Below are 24,424 nucleotides of genomic sequence, written 5' to 3' on the forward strand. Positions count from 1 at the left end.
TTATTTTTGCAAAATTGTTGCTTTTATTTTATTTATAGCGCATGATCAAAAAATCGCACAGGTGATCAAATACCACCAAAAGAAAGCTCTGTTTGTGGGGAAAAAAAGGACGTCAATTTCATTTGGGCACAGCATCGCACGACCACGCAATTGTCCGTTAAAGTCACGCAGTGCCGAATCGCAAAATAGGCCCTGGTCAGGAAGGGGGTAAAATCTTCCGGGGCTTAAGTGGTTAATCACCTCTGCGGTTTTATTTTTTTGCGCTGTAAACAAAAAATGTCCGACAATTTTGAAGAAAAAATATATATATTTTTTTTACTTTCTCCTATAAAACACATCCACTAAAAAATGTAAAAATTTAATTTCTTCATCAATTTAGGTCAATATGTATTCTGCTACATATTTTTGGTAAAAAAAAAAAAAAAAAAATTCCACTAAGCGTGTAATGATTGGTTTACGCTTTGTTCGGGTCTTCCGTGAGGGCGAGCCGCAACGGTACAACCACTTGAAGCAATATCGGCAGGTTTTGTGGGCGATTCCGATACTTCAAAAAAAGTGAATATTGGCCCCACCGATAATCAATCGATCCCTACTTTTTGCTGTGTATTCCACATTTTTTTTTTACCAGCAATTTTGCGTTTTTTTTTTATGCTTTTTGGGGGGGGGGGATTTCTTATTGGGCAGATTAAAAATGCAAAATCTCGGTAAAAACTCACTACATGCTTTTCTGCAACTTCTCTATTGAAGTCTATTAAACCAAAAAAACACAGTTTTTCATTTTAAAAAAAGTCCCTGACCCTTTCCAAAAACGCAGAGGCAAAAAAATGCATTGATGTGAACGTGTTCCATGGGAACCCATGTTAAAAAAAATGTCCTGCATTTCTGCAAAAAAAGCATGAAAAAAACGCATTGGGGTGAACAGAGCCTAAAAGACATTGTGCGTTCCTCTGATTGCAGGGCATCGGTGGTGATTCCAGAAGAGAAGATCTTGGAGATGTTCACCATTTTGCAGGGGATTTCTCAGAGACAAATAGAGGAAATGCAGAGACAGGTAAGAATGGGTCTTATGCTGAAATAAATGTATGTATAGTTTTAAAGAGTAAGGCCTCTTTTACCCTTGTGTGACACTTCCTGAAAGTCGCACACCTTTGCCGCGACTTGAAGCCATACCTGTGTAATCTTAAGCTCTATGGACCTGAAGTCGCATCAAAGTTGGACCAAAGCAATGCAGGGACTGCTTTGAAGCCGCTACGACTTAAAGTCGCACAGATATGAACGATACTCATTGGAAATCATGGGATATGACTTGTCAAGTCACAGGACAAGTCGCTCAAGTGTGAAAGGGGCCTAACTCCACTTTTGTTGAGAAAAAACATTCCACCCGGGTGATCTCTGTACTTTGCAGGGATTGTAACAAACGTTGTCGCAGATTCCTACCTTTTGTTATTCTGAAGAAATAGCTGTTTGTTTGTATGTGTCTATGTATAATGTGAATGGGAGTGACTTTATTATCAATCAGCTGCTGCACCTGCATGGCTCTAATGAGGAAAGTGGCTGGGTCTGCATCCCGTTAGATGTGATTTCCCTTTTGGGAGTATCTCACTGTGAAGGTGTTTACCGTCATTGGGAGTGAGGGGCAGATACTTGGGGGACACTGAGAGAATGGTTTGGATGGCTTCAGATGGGAGAGTGATATTTGTCAACGGTGTCTCTCAAGAAATGTGGAGATTTGATCCCACTTTGTAAGTAAATACATATTCGCCAGCACACCAAGGATCTTGCAAAAGCAGTCCAAAAAACTTTATTCAAGATACAATCACATCAAAAAATGGTGCAACGTTTCAGGGCCGCACAGGACCCCTTCGTCAGGCATGTTCCCACTTTGCACTGTGAGACCTGTGGCCTGTTGCCATGGAGTCTGTGACACCTAGATGTGTATTCCATGTGTTTCAATATAATAGACGGACAGACTGTCATTGGCAGTCTTGTTTCTATTGTCTATCTATTAAGCTGGGGTGTGGATTGTGTTAAGTCTGCCTGTCCCATTGTTAAATGTTAATGACTTCACATTGTTCTGTCCAGATGGCCAGATAATTAGTTCAGGTTAATTCTGTTTCTGTATACAATTTCATCTGCATAGGATAATGTAATCAGGCAACCCCTGACCTGTGTGTGGTAATTTGATCAGGAGGGGGATGTGCTCATATGTGTATAAATTGAGTGTGAAACTGTTCAATAAAGGAGAAGGTTCCAAAACTTGTACAAGCTAAGTTGTTGGCTAGCTTTGTATGAGGGCGGCTGGGAAAATCTGGGATATATGTTCATGACTGCAAGGAAGCCGTATACTAATGGAAGACCACAAGTACAGTGTGGGTCGGCGGCTCCATTACACTCACCAAAAAAATGACATTTTTGTTGCAGGGAATTCCCAAAATCTGACTTATATCTTAAACATTTGAAAGTGACCAACTCGGAAAAAGGTGGTCGCTCTCACCCAGCGCTTATGGTTCAACTATGCAAAAATAAGATGCTACTAAAGCTGCCACTATAATATTAAATGAGCATAAACAGATGCTTCAATTGTCCATATAAATATAAAAATATCCGATATAACAATCTCCACATTAGCAGCGCAAGAAACAATTAATCCTCCACACATAAGTGTAATTGTGCCATAATAGATGTCGGAGAAGTAAAAAAGTTCATAAAAAACCCCCAGATGGTGCAAACCAAAGCATGCAGTTCATTCAATGTCATCCAGTGATTACACAAGGACTCCCGTCACCACACCTCATGAGGACTCCCGTCACCACACCTCGTGGGGACTCCCCCCTAAGGATGAAGCGCTCACCAGAGAACAAATGGGGAAAAGTCTTTCTTAGCCACAGAACTGGACTGGCTGCTCAGCTGAGTCCAAGAAGGGATCTCCCCTGTTAACACCGGATCACACAGCACAACTCCTCTCCAATCAGACAATTAGTCTGAAGTCAGATGACGAAACGCGTCAGGGAGTGTTCACGCAGCTACCAAGATAACCAATGGTTATGTGCCTCCCGGGAACTACACAAGCGGTGAACTGACTGTCCGAAGCTTAGTGACGGCTGGGTCAGCGGCGGTTGGATCGGCACTTTATTAACCACATGGTACGTCTTTACAGTGCTTGTGGAAATTCATTTGATGTAAGCGGATATGTTGGGGGAATTGAGGTTTGGGTTTTAGATTGTCAACAAATTGGATTACGCTATGAGCTCTTTGTATCTCATTTAAATGTCTGATTAGAGGGGAGAGGAGTTGCGCTGTGTGATCCGGTGTTAACAGGGGAGATTCCTTCTCTATGGAAATGGAAGAGGTCAGCTGAGCAGCCAGTCCAGTTCTGTGGCTAAGAAAGGCTTTTCCCTATTTGTTCTCTGGAGTGCTTTATCCTTAGGGGGGAGTCCTCACGAGGTGTGGTGACGGGAGTCCGGGTGTAATCACTGGTTGACATTGAATGAACTGCATGCTTTGGTGTGCACCATCTGGGTATTATTTATGAATTTTTTTATGAACTTTTTTACTTCTCCGCCATCTATTATGGCACAAATACACCTTTTTTGTGTGTTTTGTTTGCAGCGCTGCTAATTTTGACATTTGTTATATCAGATATTTTTATATTTATATAGACAATTGAAGCATCTGTTTATGACTTGTATCTTAGTGTAGAAGCATCTGTGAACCAATCACACAAGCAGGAAATTACATTTCTGGCGGGGGGGAACTCTTTATACCATCTGTATACAGAACTCCTCCAGGTGGTAATATTGCATTTTATGGAAAATTACAGCGGTGCAAATCAACAAGGAAAGGGATGGGGGTAGCTGTCTACCGGTGGAATTCCTTCCACCTATTCTGTTGCTTTTATGGCCACGGAATCCCTACTTTTCTGCTGCAGGAGGAGACCTGCTCCAGCCTCCCTTTGGAGCCCAGTGAGGGATGCAAGAAGCATGATGTCATCTCCTTGGCAGCGTGGGCACCGGTACCTGGTTGAGGGGAGGAGGGTTCCTTCCTTCAGCCAGAGCTAGCGCTGCTTGACCCGGAGGTCACTGGCAGGGCCGCCATCAGGGGGAGTACTACTGGTACTCCTGTATGGGGCCCGGGCACACAGGGGGGCCCGGACAGTGGGAGGATTGTGGGGAGGGAGGATCAATGACAGAACGATGCATTGTGTGCTTCTTCCTCTGCCAGCTGAATGCCGGTTTCTCCTCCTCTTGCCGGCTTTCAGCTGCTTGTCCCCGCCCACACTCAGAGATGGGACAATGGGACCAGCAGCCTGTAGAAGTGAAAAATATTATTTTCTTTTTCAGAATTGTCGCTTTTTTTGTTTATAGTGCAAAAAATAAAAATCGCACAGGTGATCAAATAGCACCAAAATAAAGCTCTGTTTGTGGGGAAAAAAGGACATCAATTGTATTTGGGTACAGAGTTGTATGACCGCGCAATTGTCAAAGTAACGCAGTGCCGAATCGCAAAAAATTATCTGGTCATTAAGGGGGGGAATCTTGTGGTTTAAGTGTGAAAATGCAATGGGGGAAGATTGCACATAGAATCGGGTGCAGCTTTGCACCAATCAGCTTCTACCTTCATAACTGCATTACTTATGGATGTTCTGATTTTTCTAGATGCCAGAAATGTTATTTTCTGCTTCCATTTATAGATTGAATTAGTTCTTTGAAATGACGCTCCTGTTTGAGTGGTTAGATTTTTGTAGTATGGTGGCAGTGATGTGTTGGTGAGTAGAGATCTGTTTGACGTTCGGTGAGAAGTAATACAGAAGAGTTCATTTCCTCGGCTTGATGTGAAAATATTGTTGTTGGAGTTGGTTGTCGGCTTGCAGTTCGCTCAGCTGCCTGCACATGTCTCCCGGATCTCAGGTTATACACAGATGTCTGTGAATGGACGGCTTCCAACCGGAGAAAGCAAGCCGTTTATTTTTCTTTTTAATATTTCAATGTATTCCTCTGACATTTTCTGATGCGTTCTTAAATGAACGGATCTGATTTGTTATGTGCAATGCCTGGAACTTTATCTTAGTGAATGGACTAAAAATATCCAACATGTCAGTGCCATAGTTCTGGGATCTATAGTGTCAATGTGCAATATGTCTGGGACATTGATTGTCAGTGTGCCACAAGTCCGGGACCTTAAGTGTCATTGTGCCATAGGCCCGGGACCCTAAGTGTCAGCTTGCCGCAGGTCCAGGACCCGAGTGTCAGCTTGCCGCAGGTCCAGGACCCGAGTGTCAGCTTGCCGCAGTTCCAGGACCTGAGTGTCAGCTTGCCTCGGTCCAGGATCCAGAGCGTCAGCTTGCCATAGGTCCGGGCCCCCGAATGTCAGCTACCATGAGTCCAGGATCCAGAGTGTCAGCTTGCCATTGGTCGGGGACCCGACGTGTCATCTTGCCCTGAGTCCAGGACCCTGAATGTCAGCATGCTTTAGGTCCAGATCCCCAAGGCTCAGCATGCCATAGGTCTAGGACCCTGAATGTCAGCGTGCCATAGGTCCAGGACCCTGAATGTCAGCATGCCATAGGTCCAGGACCCTGAATGTTGGCGTGCCATAGGTCCAGGACCCTGAATGTTGGCGTGCCATAGGTCCAGGACCCTGAATGTCAGCGTGCCATAGGTCCAGGACCCTAAATGTCAGCGTGCCATAGGTCCAGGACCCTGAATGTCAGCGTGCCATAGGTCCAGGACCCTGAATGTCAGCGTGCCATAGGTCCAGGACCCTGAATGTCAGCGTGCCATAGGTCCAGGACCCTGAATGTCATCGTGCCCTAGGTCCATGACCCTGAATGTCATCGTGCCCTAGGTCCAGGACCCTGAATGTCAGCGTGCCCTAGGTCCAGGACCCTGAATGTCAGCGTGCCATAGGTCCAGGACCCTGAATGTCAGCATGCCATAGGTCCAGGACCCTGAATGTCAGCGTGCCCTAGGTCCAGGACCCTGAATGTCAGCGTGCCCTAGGTCCAGGACCCTGAATTTTATCGTGCCCTAGGTCCAGGACCCTGAATGTCAGCGTGCCATAGATCCAGGACCCTGAATGTTAGCGTGCCATAGATCCAGGACCCTGAATGTCAGCGTGCCATAGGTCCAGGACCCTGAATGTCAGCGTGCCCTAGGTCCAGGACCCTGAATGTCAGCGTGCCCTAGGTCCAGGACCCTGAATGTCAGCGTGCCCTAGGTCCAGGACCCTGAATGTCAGCGTGCCATAGGTCCAGGACCCTGAATGTCAGCGTGCCCTAGGTCCAGGACCCTGAATGTCATTGTGCCCTAGGTCCAGGACCCTGAATGTCAGCGTGCCATAGATCCAGGACCCTGAATGTTAGCGTGCCATAGATCCAGGACCCTGAATGTCAGCATGCCATAGGTCCAGGACCCTGAATGTCAGCGTGCCATAGGTCCAGGACCCTGAATGTCAGCGTGCCATAGGTCCAGGACCCTGAATGTCAGCGTGCCATAGGTCCAGGACCCTGAATGTCAGCGTGCCATAGGTCCAGGTTCCTGAGGCTCAGCATTTCATAGGTCCAGGACCCTGAATGTCAGCGTGCCATAGGTCCAGGACCCTGAATGTCAGCGTGCCATAGGTCCAGGACCCTGAATGTCAGCGTGCCATAGGTCCAGGACCCTGAATGTCATCGTGCCATAGGTCCAGGACCCTGAATGTCAGCATGCCATAGGTCCAGGACCCTGAATGTCAGCGTGCCATAGGTCCAGGTTCCCAAGGCTCAATGTTCCATAGGTCCAGGACCCTGAATGTCAGCGTGCCTTAGGTCCTGGTTCCCGAGGCTCAGCATTTCATAGGTCCAGGACCCTGAATGTCAGCGTGCCATAGGTCCAGGACCCTGAATGTCAGCGTGCCATAGGTCCAGGACCCTGAATGTCAGCGTGCCATAGGTCCAGGACCCTGAATGTCAGCGTGCCATAGGTCCAGGTTCCCGAGGCTCAGCATTTCATAGGTCCAGGACCCTGAATGTCAGCGTGCCATAGGTCCAGGACCCTGAATGTCAGCGTGCCATAGGTCCAGGACCCTGAATGTCAGTGTGCCATAGGTCTAGGACCCTGAATGTCAGCGTGCCTTAGGTCCAGGTTCCTGTGGCTCAGCATTTCATAGGTCCAGGACCCTGAATGTCAGCGTGCCATAGGTCCAGCGTGCCATGGCAAAGTGTCATTATGCAAGAGTGTCAGAACCCTGAGTGTCCATGTATCATAGCTCTGGGATGCAGAGGATTAGCATGTTAAAGTTCTGTGGTCCCAAATCTCAACATGCTATAGTCTGGTAGGCCCTGAATGTTGCCAACCAATATCCCCAACACATGACATGTTTCAAAGCCCTGGGACCCTGCATTGTGCCATGCTTTGGCCTAACATCCCAGGTGCGCAGCCATGATTTGTCACCATCACCCTGGCCTTGGTGTCCATCATTCTACAATCCCAAAAGTGCAATCATTTTGATGTCCAGTGCTTCTTAAATGAGCAAAATGCCATGTTCTCTCCCTTTTATTTAAGAAAACTGTTAAAAAAAAGTTTTTTTAAAGAGTTCTGATATTTTTAATGGGTCTCTTAGAACAATTTTTACTTAGACAAGCAACCCCCCCACAGCAGGTACGCAGGGAATGAGCGTCTGACAAGTGAAATAGTATCTGTGGGTCGGTGAGGAGCAGAGCAGCATGTGTGGGTCAGGAGGCCTGGAGAGGTGCAAACAGATCTGCGATTTATCTACACTGCGGCTTCTGCAAACATGCTTTTATTTGGCCAGTGGATTTTGCTTGAGTAACCTCTGACCCCCGGAGAACTCTGAAGTGCCGCGGCTGCCGGCCCAGCTCCCCTTTCAACCTTCCCTCCCTGGCCTCACTGTGTTTTTTAGGGGTATGTTTCTGCACAGCAGGGTACCTGCAACAGGAGAATCTCATTCCTTCCTCCCTGCATGGCACTTCTGGGCTCCAGGCACAACAAAAAAGGACAAAATAGTATTATAGCCTGTGCTTCCATAGGGAAGGATTTGGGTGTGGGGGTATCTGTCAGCTGCAGAGTTTCTAAATCCCTGTTATATTTTGGATTGTTGGATGACCATCCCCATTTGCTTGACCCTCCAGGAATAAGAGCCTGGTCACAGACACGCCCCCCCATGGATCTTTACACTAAAACTGTATAATAATATCAATGTACCTTGTGTCATCAATGGGTAATACATTGGGTAGAGGTATTGCCCTTGTATACCTGTCTAAGGTTTCTAGAATAAAAATGGCATATGGAAACTGATAAATGTCCATAGAGCAGTCTTAACCACTTCAATACCGGGCACTTTCACCCCCTTCCTGCCCAGGCCAATTTTCAGCTTTCAGCACTGTCAGTCCCCGTTCACATAGGGGCGATGCTACTTCCAGGGGCGACCTCCAAGGTCGCGGTGCGAGCAGCGCGCCGCGACCTCGGAGCGGCCGCCACGGACTTCATAACATTGAAGTCTATGGCGGTCGCCTCCTGGTCACCCCAAAGAAGCTCCGGACCCTTTTTCTAAGTCGGAGCGACTTGTGTCGCTCCTATTAGAACGGGTCCGCAGCTTCCCTATGGAAGGTCGCCTCACAGGTCGCCTAAGTGTGAACGGGGGCTGACACTTTGAATGACAATTGCGCGGTCATGCTACACTGTACCCATATAAAAAATGTTATCATTTTTTTCACACAAATAGAGCTTTCTTTTGGTCGTATTTAATCACAGCTGGGTTTGTTTTATTTCTTACAAAAAAAAAAGAAAAAAGAGAAAATTTTGAAAAAAAAAAAAAAGCTTTGCTTATTTTCTGTGAGTAAATTTTGAAAATAAATAATTTTTCTCCTTCGCGGATGTGCACTGATGGGCACTGATGAGGTGGCACTTATGGGCACTGATGAGGAGGTGCCAATATGTCGCACTGATAGGTGGCAATGATAGGCGTCACTGACTGGTGGCACTGATGTGCACTGATAGGATACACTGATGGGCACTGATGAGGTGACACTTATGGGCACTGATGAGGAGGTACCACTATGCCGCACTGATAGGTGGCACTGATGGGCATCACTGACTGGTGGCACTGATGAGGTGCCACTTATGGGCACTGATGAGGTACCAACATGCCGCACTAATGGACACTGATAGGTGGCACTGATAGGCGTCAATGACTGGTTGCACTGATAGGTGGCCCTGATGAGGTACCAATATGCCGCACTGATGGGCACTGATAGGCATCACTGACTGGTGGCACTGATGAGCACTGACAGGCGACACTGATGGGCACTGACGGGCAGCACTGATGGATGCTGATGAGGTGGCAGTTATGGGCACTGATGAGGAGGTACCAATATGCCGCACTGATGGGCACTTATAGGCTGCACTGATGGGCACTGATGAGGTGACACTTATGGGCACTGATGAGGAGGTACCACTATGCCGCACTGATGGGCACTGATAGGCATCACTGACTGGTGGCACTGATGAGGTGTCACTTATGGGCACTGATGAGGTACCAACATGCCGCACTAATGGACACTGATAGGCGTCAATGACTGGTTACACTGATAGGTGGCACTGATGGGCACTGATGAGGAGGTACCAATATGCTGCACTGATGGGCACTGATAGGTGTCACTGACTGGTGGCACTGATGAGCACTGACAGGCAGCACTGATGGATGCTGATGAGGTGGCAGTTATGGGCACTGATGAGGAGGTACCAATATGCCGCACTGATGGGCACTGATAGGTGTCACTGACTGGTGGCACTGATGAGCACTGACTGGCGGCACTGATGGGCACTGACGGGCAGCACTGATGGACGCTGATGGGCCGCACAGATGAGAGGGCACTGATGGGCACTTACTGGCAGCAATATGGGCACTGATGGTGGGCACTGATAGTGGACACTGATTGGCACTGTTTTTCACGTTTCTGTAATCAGGGCACTGATGAAGTAATCCCAATTCAAGGCCGGGTGCGTGTCAGATCCGTAATCTCAGCAACAAGCTACACACAAAAGGCGAAAGACCGCACTCCGGTATGAAAAAATGGATGGATTTATTCACAGCTTAAAGTTCCATAAAACAGACTTGAGACATCAAGGACAGAGACCAAAAAGGCTTTAAGTCTGTTTTATGGTACTTTAAGCTGTGAATAAATCCATCCATTTTTTCATACCGGAGTGCGGTCTTTCGCCTTTTGTGTGTACCTTGAAGATAGAAGCTGATTGGCCACCTTGCACAGCTGCACCAGATTTTGCACTCTTCAGTTTTAGTAAATACACACTTCGTAGTCTTCTTCATCGGAAGCCTGCATGACAAGGTGACAACGCAGAAGCACAATTGAGAGAGAGGGCTGTGCGTTGTCACCTTTTAACCAAAAGTGGACCTTGATCGTAGGATCAGCAGGCATTATTTTTAATAAAAGCTGCTCACCTAAAAAAAATATTGAAAATGAGTTTTGAAATGATGTTAACATAATAAAGCTTATATGGGAGTTGATTTATTGGGTTTACATTTAAAACTGTTGGCAGGTTTGCTTTAACTTGCTGAATTATTTTTTATTTTTTTTAAGCATTATGGAAAGTTGGTGTTTGAATAGGACACTGCCACTTGTAGACCTTTGCACCAGATGGACAGACGTCTATTCGCTCCTATATACAGAGAATTCTGGGCTCCGGGAACGGCAATAAATTATGTCTTGCATGACGATTTTTTTCCCCCCTAATAGCAAAGGAGAACGAGCAGCAGTTTGAAAAGTCCTGCCACTGATTACCGGCGAGTCCCCGCAGTTGTTAGCGAGACTTTCACCAGGGGATTGAATTTAATAAGTAGGAAAGAAGCCCTGACTTCGCCTTAGATCTTTTTCAGTATTTATTGTATGCCTGTACGACTCCTTGACCCATGCTCCTTTGAGCCGGTGGAGAGCAGGGCTGACTGATGGGCCGGCAAGCCCCGCAAAAAAAAAAGAATTAAGAAGGAAAGCAGGGTTTATGTAACAGGAGTAAAAAAGCGCACCCCGCGTCACTTCGGGGGGCGCCGCGTCCCACGGTGACACCAGGAGAGTTAATCACGGCCCCAAGTGAAAGAGGAGCGAAGTTCAAGGAGCGATAAATAATCCGCCTGAGTTACGGCCGCGCCGTATGTAAAACGTCAGCTATGATTTGCCACCGAATATTTAAAGTGTGCAGCCTTTTAATTTAAAATCCAAACCTCGCAGGCTCGCGAGCGGCCGAGCCAAATTAGGAGCTGCCTAACAAGGCAGGTTAGAGGAGTGATGGATGACTCTTGGCGGGGGACCAAAACCGCGGAGCGTTTAAAGGGCTACAAAGCTTGGAAACTGTTTGTCTCGCAGAAATGGGTTCGGACAAACGGGACATCGTGACCGGATGAAGGAGAACATGAGACGGTCCTTCAGACTGTTTCCAGTGTCCATAGGCAATCCCCAGGATTGACCTGTGTAAGTGATATTCTTTTCATCAATCTAGCCATCTTGTCCTATAACTTAGCCCAAAAATGATTTACCATTAACTGCCATAGGCATGACCGGATGATTACTAATCTTCTGTGTAATCTTGTCCATTTGTTAGGGCACTTTCCCGCAGGATGGAAAATCTCAAAACATGAGCCGGTTTATGTAGCTATCGTGTCAATTTTCTTTGACCATGGCAGACGATATCAACAGAAACACAAGAAGATCGATTTATTTAATGGTCATATAGAAGATGATGCCACAGTATTGGCTTTGGGGCTTCAGGGAGTCGTAGGATTCTGTGAAGAGATCAGGCCTAAGTACATGGAGATGTACTTCCTGGGCAGTGGACATCCTTTGCTTTGATATTGTTTGTAAAAATGATCCTTGACCAGGGCCACCTAAAACCTTAACCATCTTCTTGCATATGAAACCAATTGACATCCTTTGCTTTGATATTGTCTGTTAAAAGGATCCTTCACCAGGGCCACCTAAAACCTTAAAGTGGAGTTCCACACATTTTTAATAAATTGGATTACATAGATGTATGTAATCCCCTTTAAAACGACTTTTACCAATGGAAAGTTTTTTTTTTTTTTTGGCTAGTAAAAATTTTCTGCTTTATTTATCCTCTTCTCACTTCCGGGTCCGGTCGGCGATTACGTCATTCGGCGAATCTCAGTGTGTGCTGGGATGTATCTCAGGGCATGAAATCTCGCATTATTACACAGGAGATTAGCTGCTCTGCCCCGCCTCCGCCCCGCCTCCTCTCAGTGAGCTGTAAGTATGTATTGTATTGAGGCCGTGCTCCGCCCCGCCTCCTCTCAGTGAGCTCAGTGAGGATATAATGCTTTCAGTCCTCGCTCACTGAGAGGAGGCGGGCGGAGCACGGCCTCAATACAATACATACATACAGCTCACTGAGAGGAGGCGGGCGGAGCACGGCCTCAATACACTACATACATACAGCTCACTGAGAGGAGGCGGGGCAGAGCATGCAGTACAGCTCATCTCCTGTGTAATAATAATGCGAGATTTCATGGCCTGATATACATCCCAGCACACACTGCGAATCGCCGAATGACGTAATCGCCGAATGACGTAATCGCCGACCGAACCCAGAAGTGAGAAGAGGATAAATAAAGCAGAAAATAAGGTATTTACTAGCAACAAAAAAAAAAAAAAAAAAAAAACTTTCCAGTGGTAAAAGTCGTTTTAAAGGGGATTACATAGATCTAAAGTCACTAAAATGGGTGGAACTCCACTTTAACCATCTTCTTGCATATGAAACTGGTTTAGTTACTGCAAGAGCAGATGTAAAATTCACCAACAGGTCTCTGATCATACCCTGTGTGGCATGCCAAAGCCCTAGAGATCCTTGAAAACCCAAGAAGCCAAATTAGCCAACAGCACACTAAAGCCTCGTACACACGCGTAGAAATTCGGCCGGGAATTTTCGTCCGACCGATCTGCCGATTTTCGGCTTGTTTGTATGATGCTTCCGACAACCGACTCCGACTTTTCGGCCGAAAAAGTTCTGGTGTGCAGGCTATAAAATTTTTGTGCTCCGTCAAAACACGTCCGATTTTCGTGCAGTCAGTACAGATTTCGACAGGGAAAAATCTTATGAGCAAGACTGGGCATGCTCAGAGAAGAAAGAACACAAAGAAAGCAAACCAACACATGACATCACTTCTGAAGTAGAATTTTGTTGTGCGGGAAAATTCGTGTGCAGTCTAGAGCACATTCCAACCAACAGACACCACTCTGGACAAAAGGCGGACGACCGGTCGGCGGAAATTCGTTGCGTGTGTACTAGGCTTAAAGCTCAGAAGGGGTGAAGCTCTGGCCTGTCCCCTAATTCTGTAACAAAGAGGCTACTCTGTGTTATGGCCAGTAAACCATTTGCAGGAACAGAACGAAAATCGGGCTGCCTTCAGAAGTACCGTGGAACTTTGAAACCTAGGAAGCCTCAATACGCAAGGACCAGTTAGAGTCTTGAAGATCAGATTCTGGTAGAATAGCAAAGAGTCCACCCAGATACATGCTACAGCAGTCCTTATGGGCAATATAGAACCTCAAAGCAAAATATGGAGAGTGCCCAGAGCCATTTGTGAATGTATGGCTGCCAATCTGTGCAGTAGAAACCTTTTACCACTTGTATGGTTGGTCTCACGGTTGTTGGATAGGTTCCTTGAAGTCAGAGTACATTGTTGGAGAATCAAATCCACTTGTGTCAGTGGACCTATTACGATTTCCCAATATAGAATAGGCTAAAGTTGGTGATTGACGAAATATGCATTTCAGGACCATCAGTAGATTAAAAAAAATCTGAATTGTACAATGTGTGCCCAAAAAAAAAAAAAGGTGATCAGAGGGCAAAGAACTAAGTACTAGTTTTGCCTGTAGGCTCCCTAAAGCTCGTCATTTCACCATTACTGGGCGTGTGTAAGTAGCTATCTTATCAATCTTCTTTGTTTGTGGCGCACATTATCAACAGAAACACAAGGAGATCAATTTATTATATGATTACATTGAATATCCCATACCCTGCTGTAGTAAACCACAAAGTATTGGCTATGCGGCTCCCCGGATTTAAAGGATTCTATGACAAGATCAGGCCAGGAACATTAGAGACATGACTTTCTCCATAATGTGTCTGTGTGAAAGTGGCCATTTTGGTAGAGGAGTATTTTAGAACTCATCCAAGGATGACAGGTAGGGTAATTATAAAGAAGCAGAAGCTAAGGAAAATAAATATCTAAAGAATAAATGAAGCAGAAGCAGGGAAATTGTTGCACTGCAGGTCCTCAAGTACAGCTTCCATTTCAGTAAGGAAAACATTGAGCAGAACAGTGGAGACATCACCGCATGCCTTATACCGAGCAGTCTAAAGCAGCAGTTTCCTAGATCTCATGCTGCAGATAAGCAGCTATGGCACTCAAGGCAAAGGAAGTACACCACTATTTTTCAGAAGGGGATTCTTGCACTGCTGGTCCTCAGGTACAGCTTCCATTCCAGCAAGGGGAACACTGAGCAGCATGGGGGGAGACATCACCAAATCTCCTATAATTAGAAGTGTGAAGCAGAAGTTCCTTAGATCTTGCACTGCATATACTGTATACTGTTGGTGATTGGGTCAATCCCACCTCTTAATACTCTTAATAGTCCCTGACTATAACTATGTCTAGATCGGTTCTGTGTAAGAGCGGAGCCTCCGAAGAGACTGGAGGCTCCGCTCTTACACAGAACCGATCTAGACTTAATTATAGTCAGGGACTATTAAGAGGTGGGATTGACCCAATCACCAACAGTTGGGGGCTCGTCCGGGATGGAAGAGGCCAGTCCAGATCACCGCTACTAGGTAAGAGGGTATTTTGTTTTATCTGTTTACCTGTCCGGGAGACCTGGACTTTGGCCCTAGTTCCGATCTCTGAACCATACACCAAGCGCTCAGGGAGCGTGTTGGGTATAGAGCGGCTCTGGGAGACGCTCTGGGTTTTTTGTTTGCTTACATGTGTGTATATATATATATATATATATATATATATATAGAGGCTTCAGGGAAAGATATTATGTCAGTCTGTTCCCTTTTTCTTGCTTACATATACAGTCATGGATTTTAAGGCAAAGGAAGTACACCACTATTTTTTAGGAGGTATGTCTTTAAGGGTTCAGCTTAGGCACAAATAACTTTTCTAAATGTTTCCCTTCAACTTAGTTTCGAAACCTTCACTTCTTAAGTTCGAGGTCTAATATTATTATTATTATTCAGGATTTATACATCGCCTACAGTTTGCACAATATAAAGGGAGACAATACAGTTACAATACAATAAAATACAAGAGGGTTAAGAGGGCCCTGTTCATAAGAGCTTATGATCTAATAGGGTGGGGCAAGTGGTACCAAGGGTTATATGTGAGGAATAAGCTGATGAAAGTGATAAAAGTTTAGTTAGTTGGAGGTGTGATAGGCTTCTTTTTTATTATTATTATTATACAGGATTTATATAGGACCAACAGTTTGCGCAGCGCTTTACAATGTGAGGGAAGACAATACAGTTACAATACAATTCAATACAGGAGGAATTAGAGGGCCCTGCTCGTTAGGGCTTACGATCTAGAAAGGAGGGTCAAGTGAAACAAAAGGCTTCTTTGAAGAGATACGTTTTCAGGAATCGCCTAAAGACAGCTAGAGTAGGAGATAGCTGTACAGACTGAGGTAGAAAGTTCCAGAGGATGAGGGAAGCTCTGGAGAAGTCCTGGAGGTGAGCATGGGAAGAGGAGACAAGAGAGCTAGAGAGCAGGAGGTCTTGGGAGAAGTGGAGAGGATGGTTTGGGTGGTATTTGGAGACAAGATTGGTGACGTAGCTTGGGGCGGGCATTCGGAAGCCAGTGGAGGGTCTACTTTAGGGAACGATAGCGGAGTTTGTATACAATATAAACCTTTCCTGTAAAAGTTTACCATGACCACTCCCTCTCCTGCCTCCCAATAGATGACACAGGCCATCGCATTGAAGTACCAACAGGGCGACTCGGGGGGCAAAGCCAAGCTTGACTATTTTAGGAAGTCAAGATTTCCATACAATGTCACCTGCCTTAATGTTTAGAACTACAAAATATTTTTGGCGTATTGTATTGATCTAAGGTAACCTCTGCTATGCGTTTTTTTTTTTTTTATAATATGCTAGATTTGTGACAGGTTTACGCTCATACTAAATAAATGTAACTTTCGCAGATTGGTTCCAGCGTCGTTGCCTTATGACTTTATTCAGATCACATTCACCTACACATCTAAAGAATATTTTGGACAAAGATTTACTGTAACTGACTTTTTTTCTTGTCGAAAATTCCTCTTGCGTTTGACGGTTAGGCGAGCAGAAGCCTGTAACGCCACCAGACAAAACCATCATCTCGGGTTTTAGACAGACGGATGGCCCCTTAACAGGCTATTAATCTTTATAACCGATCCCGGCATATCTTCTGCTTTCTTTGTGCATTTAAGTGAAACGTTCCCTTGGGAGTTTCTTTTCAAGTGAATTTTCGGAGGCTTTACAAGCGGTTCTTGTGCTTTGCTCAACATGCCATTAAGAAGTGTTACACGATGTCCTTTCCTTATTGTACTTCTCCCACTATGTTTATTGGCCTGTAAACTGCACAATCATTGTTTCGGAGCCGCTTTTTTGGGGCTAAACAAATAGATCTCTTTTTTTTTCTTCGTCTGGTTTGGGGGTTTATTCACACGGGCCCTCTGCATTTGTTTTATTAGTGCAGGAGAAATATTGATCTGGGAAGTATAATGTTTGCTTTAAGTTTATATGCAAAAACAGTTGCGTTTAGGCACACTCAGTGTATCTTTTGGATGCACAGATTTCTATTTTTCGTAAATGCAAATAAATTGAACGCACAATGTGAATTATACCATTTAAAATCATTATATGCATTGCTGTGCGTTCAGGAGTGCGTTACGCACAGAGTGCAGAGTTCAGGAGTGCGTTACGCACGGAGTTCCTTTACATTGTAGAGGGGATAGACTATGGCCAGTGGGAGAAGAAAATGGCCTGGTGTCAGTGGGGGTAAACAATACCCTATTTTTGGTATTCGAGAAATAGTGTCCCATTGTTGTCAGTGGGAAGAATAGTGCCCCATCGTTGGTGTCAGTTGGAGGAATAGTGACCCATCGCTAGTATCAGTGGAATATAGAGATGCATTGTTGGTGTCAGTAGGAGACATAGTGCCTCATCATTCCTGTCAGTGGAAGGAATAGTGTCCCCACCATTCATCTCTGTGGAAGTAGTGTCCCATTGTTGATGTTAGTGCGAGGAATAGTGCCTCATAGTAGGTGTCACTCGGAGGAGTATTCCCTTATCATTGGTGTCAGTGAGAGGAATAGTTCCTCATCATTGTTATTATTGGGAGGAATAGTGCCCCGTCATTGGTGTCAGTAGAAGGAATAGTGCCCCATCATTGATGTCAGTGGGAGGAATAGTGCCCCATCATTGGTGTCAGTGAGAGGAATAGTTCCTCATCGTTGTTATTATTGGGAGGAATAGTGCCCCATCATTGATGTCAGTGGGAGGAATAGTGCCCCATCATTGGTGTGCCTGGGAGGAACAAGTGCCCCATTGTTTGTCTCATTGGGAGGAATAGTGCCCCATCATTGGTGTCCGTAGGAGAAATAAGTGCCCCATCGTTGGTATCAGTAGGAGGAATAAGTGGTCCATTGTTGGTGTCAATGGGAGGAATACTACCTCATCATTGGTGTCAATGGGAGGAATACCGCCTCATCATTGGTGTCAGTGGGAGGAATAGTGCCCCATCATTGGTGTCAGTGGGAGGAATAGTGCCCCATCATTGGTGTCAGTGGGAGGAAGAGTGCCCCATCTTTGGTGGCAATGGGAGGAATAGTGCCCCATCTTTGGTGTCAATGGGAGGAATAGTGCCCCATCTTTGGTGTCAATGGGAGGAATAGTGCCTCATTGTTGGTGTCAGTGGGAGGAATACCACCCCATCATTGGTGTGTCAGTGGGAGCAATACCACCCCATCATTGGTGTCAGTGGGAGGAATATGGGTCTCATTGTTGGCGTCACTGGGAGGTATTATCTCATTGTTAATGTTAGTGGGAGGAATAGTGCCTCTAGGGTCCGGATGAAAGCAAGAAAAGGGCAAAATCCGGCCCCTGTGGCACAGTTTGGAGACCACAGCCCTATACAATAACAATCAGTTGACCTGTACAGTGTGGACACAGCTACACTACATAGGAAAACTTTTTTTTTGCCCAGAGTTGGGCTTTAAGGCCCCTTTCACACTTTTGCAACCTAAGTCGCGCGATTTTGCAATTTTTTTTGCCGCAATTATGAATGGACTTGAAGCAGTGCCTATGTCTGTGGACCTCAAAACGCATTAAAGTCGGGCCAATGAAGTGCAGGGACTACTTTGAAGTCATTGTGTCTTGAAGTCGCACAGATATGAACGTTACTCATTGGAAATCATGGGGTACAACTTGTCATGCGACTTTGCAGTCCCAAGTCGCAGGACAAGTCACGCAAGTGTGAAAGGGGCCTAAATTATGCATTTTAAATTGGAAAAAAAATAGATAAAATGTTACTTTGTCACCAACAAGCTCGTCTTTTTTTATTTATTTTTTTCTTTTTTTATGGGGCTAATAGGCTTTGTATCAGGTTAGCCATGGCTTCTCTCCGTCACTGTTTTCAGACTAAACATATCTGAATACACGCATCCAAGTCGTAGCAGCAAGCCTGATTCCTGCCAGTAAAAGACGGAGCCCCTCCACCCCCCCCAGTCTCCTCTCGCTTTCTCTCTCCTTCACATGCAATTTCCACAGGCCCATTGGTAAACCCAGGAGGCTGTAAATTAAAACCACTTTATTTGATAGTCAGCCCGTCAGAGGGCCCCCCTCTCCTTGAAACTTTGTAACTCAAGAGGCTTTAAGCATGAGGTCAGCATCCCTCAAGGTATAATTCTTGGCAAACTGGGATTTGGAGTGGAGGAATTCTGGGAAAGGAAGGATGATTTTTGGAACTCCGGTTACAGGGGTAGCGATTCGAACGCTCTGATCCAAAAGACAAACATCCCCCTTTTTTTTTCTCTGCGGTTGCGGAGGATTGATAGGAGAGATCTCAGAACATGATGTCATGTACGCTCTCTGGATGTGTCAGTCTTTGTGGCCTCTGTGACCTCTGCTGTAACGTGGACAAGAATGATGGCGGCTTAAGGGCTATGCCACTAAATAAACAATGGAATTTTATCATTATTATTTGTTTAAAGTAGATGTAAACCCAATCACTAAAATCTCATGTAAGCTTTAACATCTTAATATCATTCCAAGTCGTATCCAATTTTGTTAAAGTGATTGTAAAGTCTCATTTTTTTTTTCCCCCAGTAAAAATAACCAACGTTATACTTCCCTCCTCTGTGCAGTTGGTTTTACCCAGAGCAGCCCAGATCCCCCTTTTCTTGGGTGCCTCTTCGGTGCTCCTGGCCCCTCCCTCCTATCGAGTGCCCCCACAGCAAGCAGCTTGCTATGGGGGCACCCGCACCAAGCTGCAGCTCCTTGTGTCCATTCCCCCTCCCACCCGCCCCCTATCTCTCCTGATTGGCTCACTGACTTTGATTGACAGCTGCAGGAGCCAATGGTGCCACGGTGATATCTCAGACAACCAGGAGGGAGGGTCCCAGGACGGCCGAGGAACTCGTGGGCATCTTTGGACAAAGAGGGGGCACAGGTAAGTATTAGGGGTGCTGGGGGGGGGGGCTGCTACATACAAAAGGCACTTTATCTTAAAATGTAACTCCATCCAAAAGGGGAAGTTCGGCGTTAAGAACTCGTTCCCCGCTCCTCTTGCACAGTTGGCACTTTTGAGGAGTGGGGGGGAGCAGGTACCCGATTTTGGCAGGTACCTGCTCCCACTTCCATTCCCTTCCCTTTCCTTCCGAAGGAAGTTATCCCCCCCCCCCCCTACCCCCTGCTGTCTTCTGGGGCACTAACCGGTCCCAGAAGATTGCATCCACCAATACAGGATGCGCTGCGCGACTCACGCAGTGGGTGCCCGGCTGTAACAGCAAGTTGTCACAGCCAGGTGCCCATAGTGAAGATGCCGGCACCGCCAAGGGAGGATGGAGGGAGGGGACATCTTTGGACAAAGAGGGGGCACAGGTATTAGGGGTGCTGGGGGGGCTGCTACATACAGAAGGCGCTTTATCTTAAAATGTAACTCCACCCAAAAGGGGAAGTTTGGCTTTAAGAACTCGCTCCACGCTCCTCTTGCACAGTTGACACTTTTGAGGAGTGGGGGGGAGCAGGCACCCGATTTTGGCAGTTACCTGCTCCCACTTCCGTTCCCTTCCCTTCCGAAGGAAGTTATCCCCCCCCCCCCCCTTGCTGTCTTCTGGGGCACTAACAGGTCCCAGAAGACTGCATCAGGATGCGCTGCGTGACTCGCGCAGTGGGTGCCCGGCTGGAACAGCAAGTTGTCACAGCCGGGTGCCCATAGAGAAGATGCCGGCGCCGCCAAGGGAGGACGGAGGGAGAAGACGGCTGCGGTGAGCTCACCGCTGGACTGTGAGACAGGTGAGTGGCTTTTTTTTTTAAAAGCCAGCAGCTACACTTTATGTAGCTGCTGACTTTTATTTTATTTTTTTTATAGGTGCCTGGAGTTCCTCTTTAATGAATAAAGTGCATTAAGATGAAAACCCTTCCTGACTTTACAACTCCTTTAAATCAGAGAGCTTTTCATTAAAATAATATCTAAAGATCCTGCCATAAAGAACCTTGTTCAGCCACTTCCTCTTATTGAGTGACAACACCCTGTCTGTGTGTCACAGTTGTCCTCCTGTGTTGTCACTCTGTCAAACAGGCTTTCAGTGGAGAATCTCTTCCTAAATATTGGCCAAAATGTATTCTGCTACATGTCTTTGGTAAAAAAAAAAATCCTAATAAGTGTATATTGATGGTTTGCGTGAAATTTATAGCGCCTACAAACTATGGGTTGCCTCACCGACAGCCGATGAAAAGTGCGGTGCCGACATCGCTGGACTCCAGGACAGGTAAGTGTCCTAATATTAAAAGTCAGCAGCTACAGTATGTGTACAGTTGTGTAGCTGCTGACTTTTAATTTTTGGAGGGAGAGGTCGGAACACCACTTTAATGTGTCTTAAATAGAAAACTATCTTTAGATGGATTTTTACTGCAAAAGTATTAAAATAAATTCCAAAAAATCAGATTAAAATAAAAAAATGTAAAAATCTGATTTTTTTTTTTTAAATTTGTTTTAAAAAATGTATTGATTTTTATCCACTCTGGCTGCGGAGAATGGCATGCTCACTGGCTTGTAGACAAGAAGGAAGATAAGGGGCTCCTCCAGATAACAGAGCATGATACACTCTGCCATGTAGTTCTCAGTACATCATAAGAAGAAAAATAATTAATTTAGTAATTTGTATTGTAGTTTTTGAATGCAAATTGGACATGTCGCACTTCTTGGTGTGCCGTTTCCGCTTTATTAGTGCTGTTTGTTGTTTCCGGATGTAGATTTGCATCCTTGGAACGCACTTCCTGGTGCTTCCTTTCCGGTTTTTGGGTTATTTAAGGCGTGCTCACGTCCGGCCGCAACGTCTCCTAAAGATGTCATTTGATGACGAAACGCGTAAGACGGGATGTAACGTTGGGTGTAAGCACGCTACTAGCCGTGGCCTACTTTTATGGTGTACAGACGCTTCTTTTATCTGCTATGTTGTAAGTGCATAATGTTTTAAATAAACTATTGGCTTGGTTGGACATACTGCACCATCGTAGTTTGTTTGGTATCTTGAGGTGATCCTGTTTCCGAAGGGATGTGTGATGGTTTCTATTGATCAAGGCAGACAACTTTAGGTCACCATGGGAACAACGTGCACCCCTATGTTATATGCAGGTGTTGACCTCTCTATAATATGAAGGTCAACACTATCCGGTAAGCAGTTTACTTCATATTCACTTGGTGTTTGGTGATACCATTCCATCTACTTTTCGTTCTCTGGTGTGTGGAGAATTCTCCTTGTTCACCCTTTTCATGGACTTTTTATATGGACTATCATTGTGTCACACCTAATCTGCATTGGTGCTGCCTCTCTTGTATACTTAATACATCATAACAGCGAGAACAGTTTTGCAGATCAATGGGCAAACTTTGTATTCGGTGCCTACTAATAGTATTTGCCCACTCAATGTCAAATATGTATTGCTACATGTCTTACAGATGCCTAGTTACTGCCACAGGGTAGACCCTCTGTTTATGAGAATTCTCTTGGTCTTGATTAGGGATCGACCGATTATCGGCAAGGCAGATATATCAAGGGCCAATATGCACTTTCCCAGATATATTGGAATCGGCCCCGGAGGTTACCGATATTGCCGTGACGTCATTGCGTATATTGCGCCACGCGCCTCCGCGCACTGGGACAGCTCCTGCCTTCTTAGGCCACCTCCCGCAGCCTCGTCTGGAGTCGGGGAGTCTCAGGACAGTGAGTGTACAGTGCACACAGTGTGTTTAACACAGCCGCCACATACATAGACCCACCCACAGCTGCCCGTGCCAGCCACCCACACACCCACAGGCCTGTACCAGCTAGCCAGCCACCACACAGTGTGCCAGCCAGCCACCCACCACACAGGGTGCCAGCCAGCCACCCACCACACAGGGTGCCAGCCACCCACCACACAGGGTGCCAGCCACCCACCACACAGGGTGCCAGCCAGCCACCCACCACAGGGTGCCAGCCAGGCACCCACCACAGGGTGCCAGCCACCCACCCACCAAAGGGTGCCAGCCATCCACCACAGGGTGCTAGCCACCCAACACAGGGTGCAGTAAGAGATTTGTGTTCAAAATTGTGTTTATTTTGCAAAACTTTAAATGGTCAAAATATCGGCCGATACCGATATGCAATGGCCAAAATATCGGTATCGGCAATGAAAAACCGATATCGGTCGATCCCTATTACAAAATTGAGGCATGCTGGTAGTAGGATGGGTTAACTGGGCTGGCTTGCTGTCTTTTTATGTTTGCCAGTGTCTGTAGACAGCAGTATAACCCAAAAGTTTAACACTTCCTTTGTCCCTCAATGAACTCAAAGAGAGAGAGGCAGGAGAGACAGTTGCCCTGGGCACAGTTAAGCAAAGGGGCAAAAAAATGGATGCAGGGTGGTACACCTATTCTACAACATGTATTAATAGTTGAGGTGCAATTCTGTATCCTTTGTCTATATCTTAATCAGCACTACTAAAAATAAATAAATATTCAGCAAATGATTCAAGTTGCAAAAAATCCAAAAGTAAAGTATGAGACGGTTGCTGGCAGTACTGCAAAAGGGGCATTCACCTCACCTTTAAATATTATAAATATAAAATTAGTACAGCACAATCCTCTATTTAAATTGTTAGTGCAATTATTGTGTGACAAAACCCGCAAAATTCTGTATCCTTGCCCTGGGCGCTGAATGACCCTGTCCCGGGACTGACTGAATATTGTGTCCCGGTACTGACTGAATATTGTGTCCCGGTACTGACTGAATATTGTGTCCCGGTACTGACTGAATATTGTGTCCCGGGACTGACTGAGTATTGTGTCTCGGTACTGACTGACTATTGTGTTCTGGTACTGACTGAGTATTGTGTTCTGGTACTGAATGAGTATTGTGTCTCTATACTGACTGAGTATTGTGTCCCGGTACTGACTGAGTATTGTGTCCCGGTACTGACTGAGTATTGTGTCCCGGTACCGACGGAATATTGTGTCCCGGTACCGACTGAGTATTGTGTCCCGGTACCGACTGAGTATTGTGTCCCGGTACCGACTGAGTATTGTGTCCCCGGTACTGACTGAGTATTGTGTCCCGGGACTGACTGAATATTATGTCCCGGTACTGACTGAATATTGTGTCCCAGGACTGACTAAATATTGTGTCCCAGGACTGACTAAATATTGTGTCCCAGGACTGACTGAATATTGTGTCCCAGGACTGACTGAATATTGTGTCCCGGGACTGACTGAGTATTGTGTCCCGGGACTGACTGAATATTGTGTCCCGGTACTGACTGAATATTGTGTCCCGGGACTGACTGAATATTGTGTCCCGGTACTGACTGAATATTGTGTCCCGGTACTGACTGAATATTGTGTCCCGGTACTGACTGAATACTGTGTCCCGGTACTGACTGAATACTGTGTCCCGGTACTGACTGAATACTGTGTCCCGGTACTGACTGAATACTGTGTCCCGGTACTGACTGAATACTGTGTCCCGGGACTGACTGAATATTGTGTCCCGGTACTGACTGAATATTGTGTCCCGGGACTGACTGAATATTGTGTCCCGGGACTGACTGAATATTGGGTCCCGGGACTGAGTATTGTGTCCCGGGACTGACTG

At 46.0% G+C, this 24,424-nt stretch overlaps 1 protein-coding gene across 2 annotated transcripts in view; it reads left to right on the top strand.

Annotated features, from left to right (window-relative positions):
• The window catches only part of EXT2 (exostosin glycosyltransferase 2), a 138,791-nt gene that overhangs the window by 43,956 nt on the left and 70,411 nt on the right, over nucleotides 1–24,424 (top strand). For both annotated transcript variants that reach the window (XM_082270307.1, XM_082270308.1), the window contains exon 7: nucleotides 958–1,051. In XM_082270307.1, the coding sequence (XP_082126433.1) occupies nucleotides 958–1,051 (94 nt within the window). The remainder of the gene's footprint in view (nucleotides 1–957; nucleotides 1,052–24,424) is intronic.

This window comes from Pelophylax lessonae (assembly GCF_965119305.1).
Source record: "Pelophylax lessonae genome assembly, chromosome: 10".
NCBI lineage: Eukaryota > Metazoa > Chordata > Amphibia > Anura > Ranidae > Pelophylax > Pelophylax lessonae.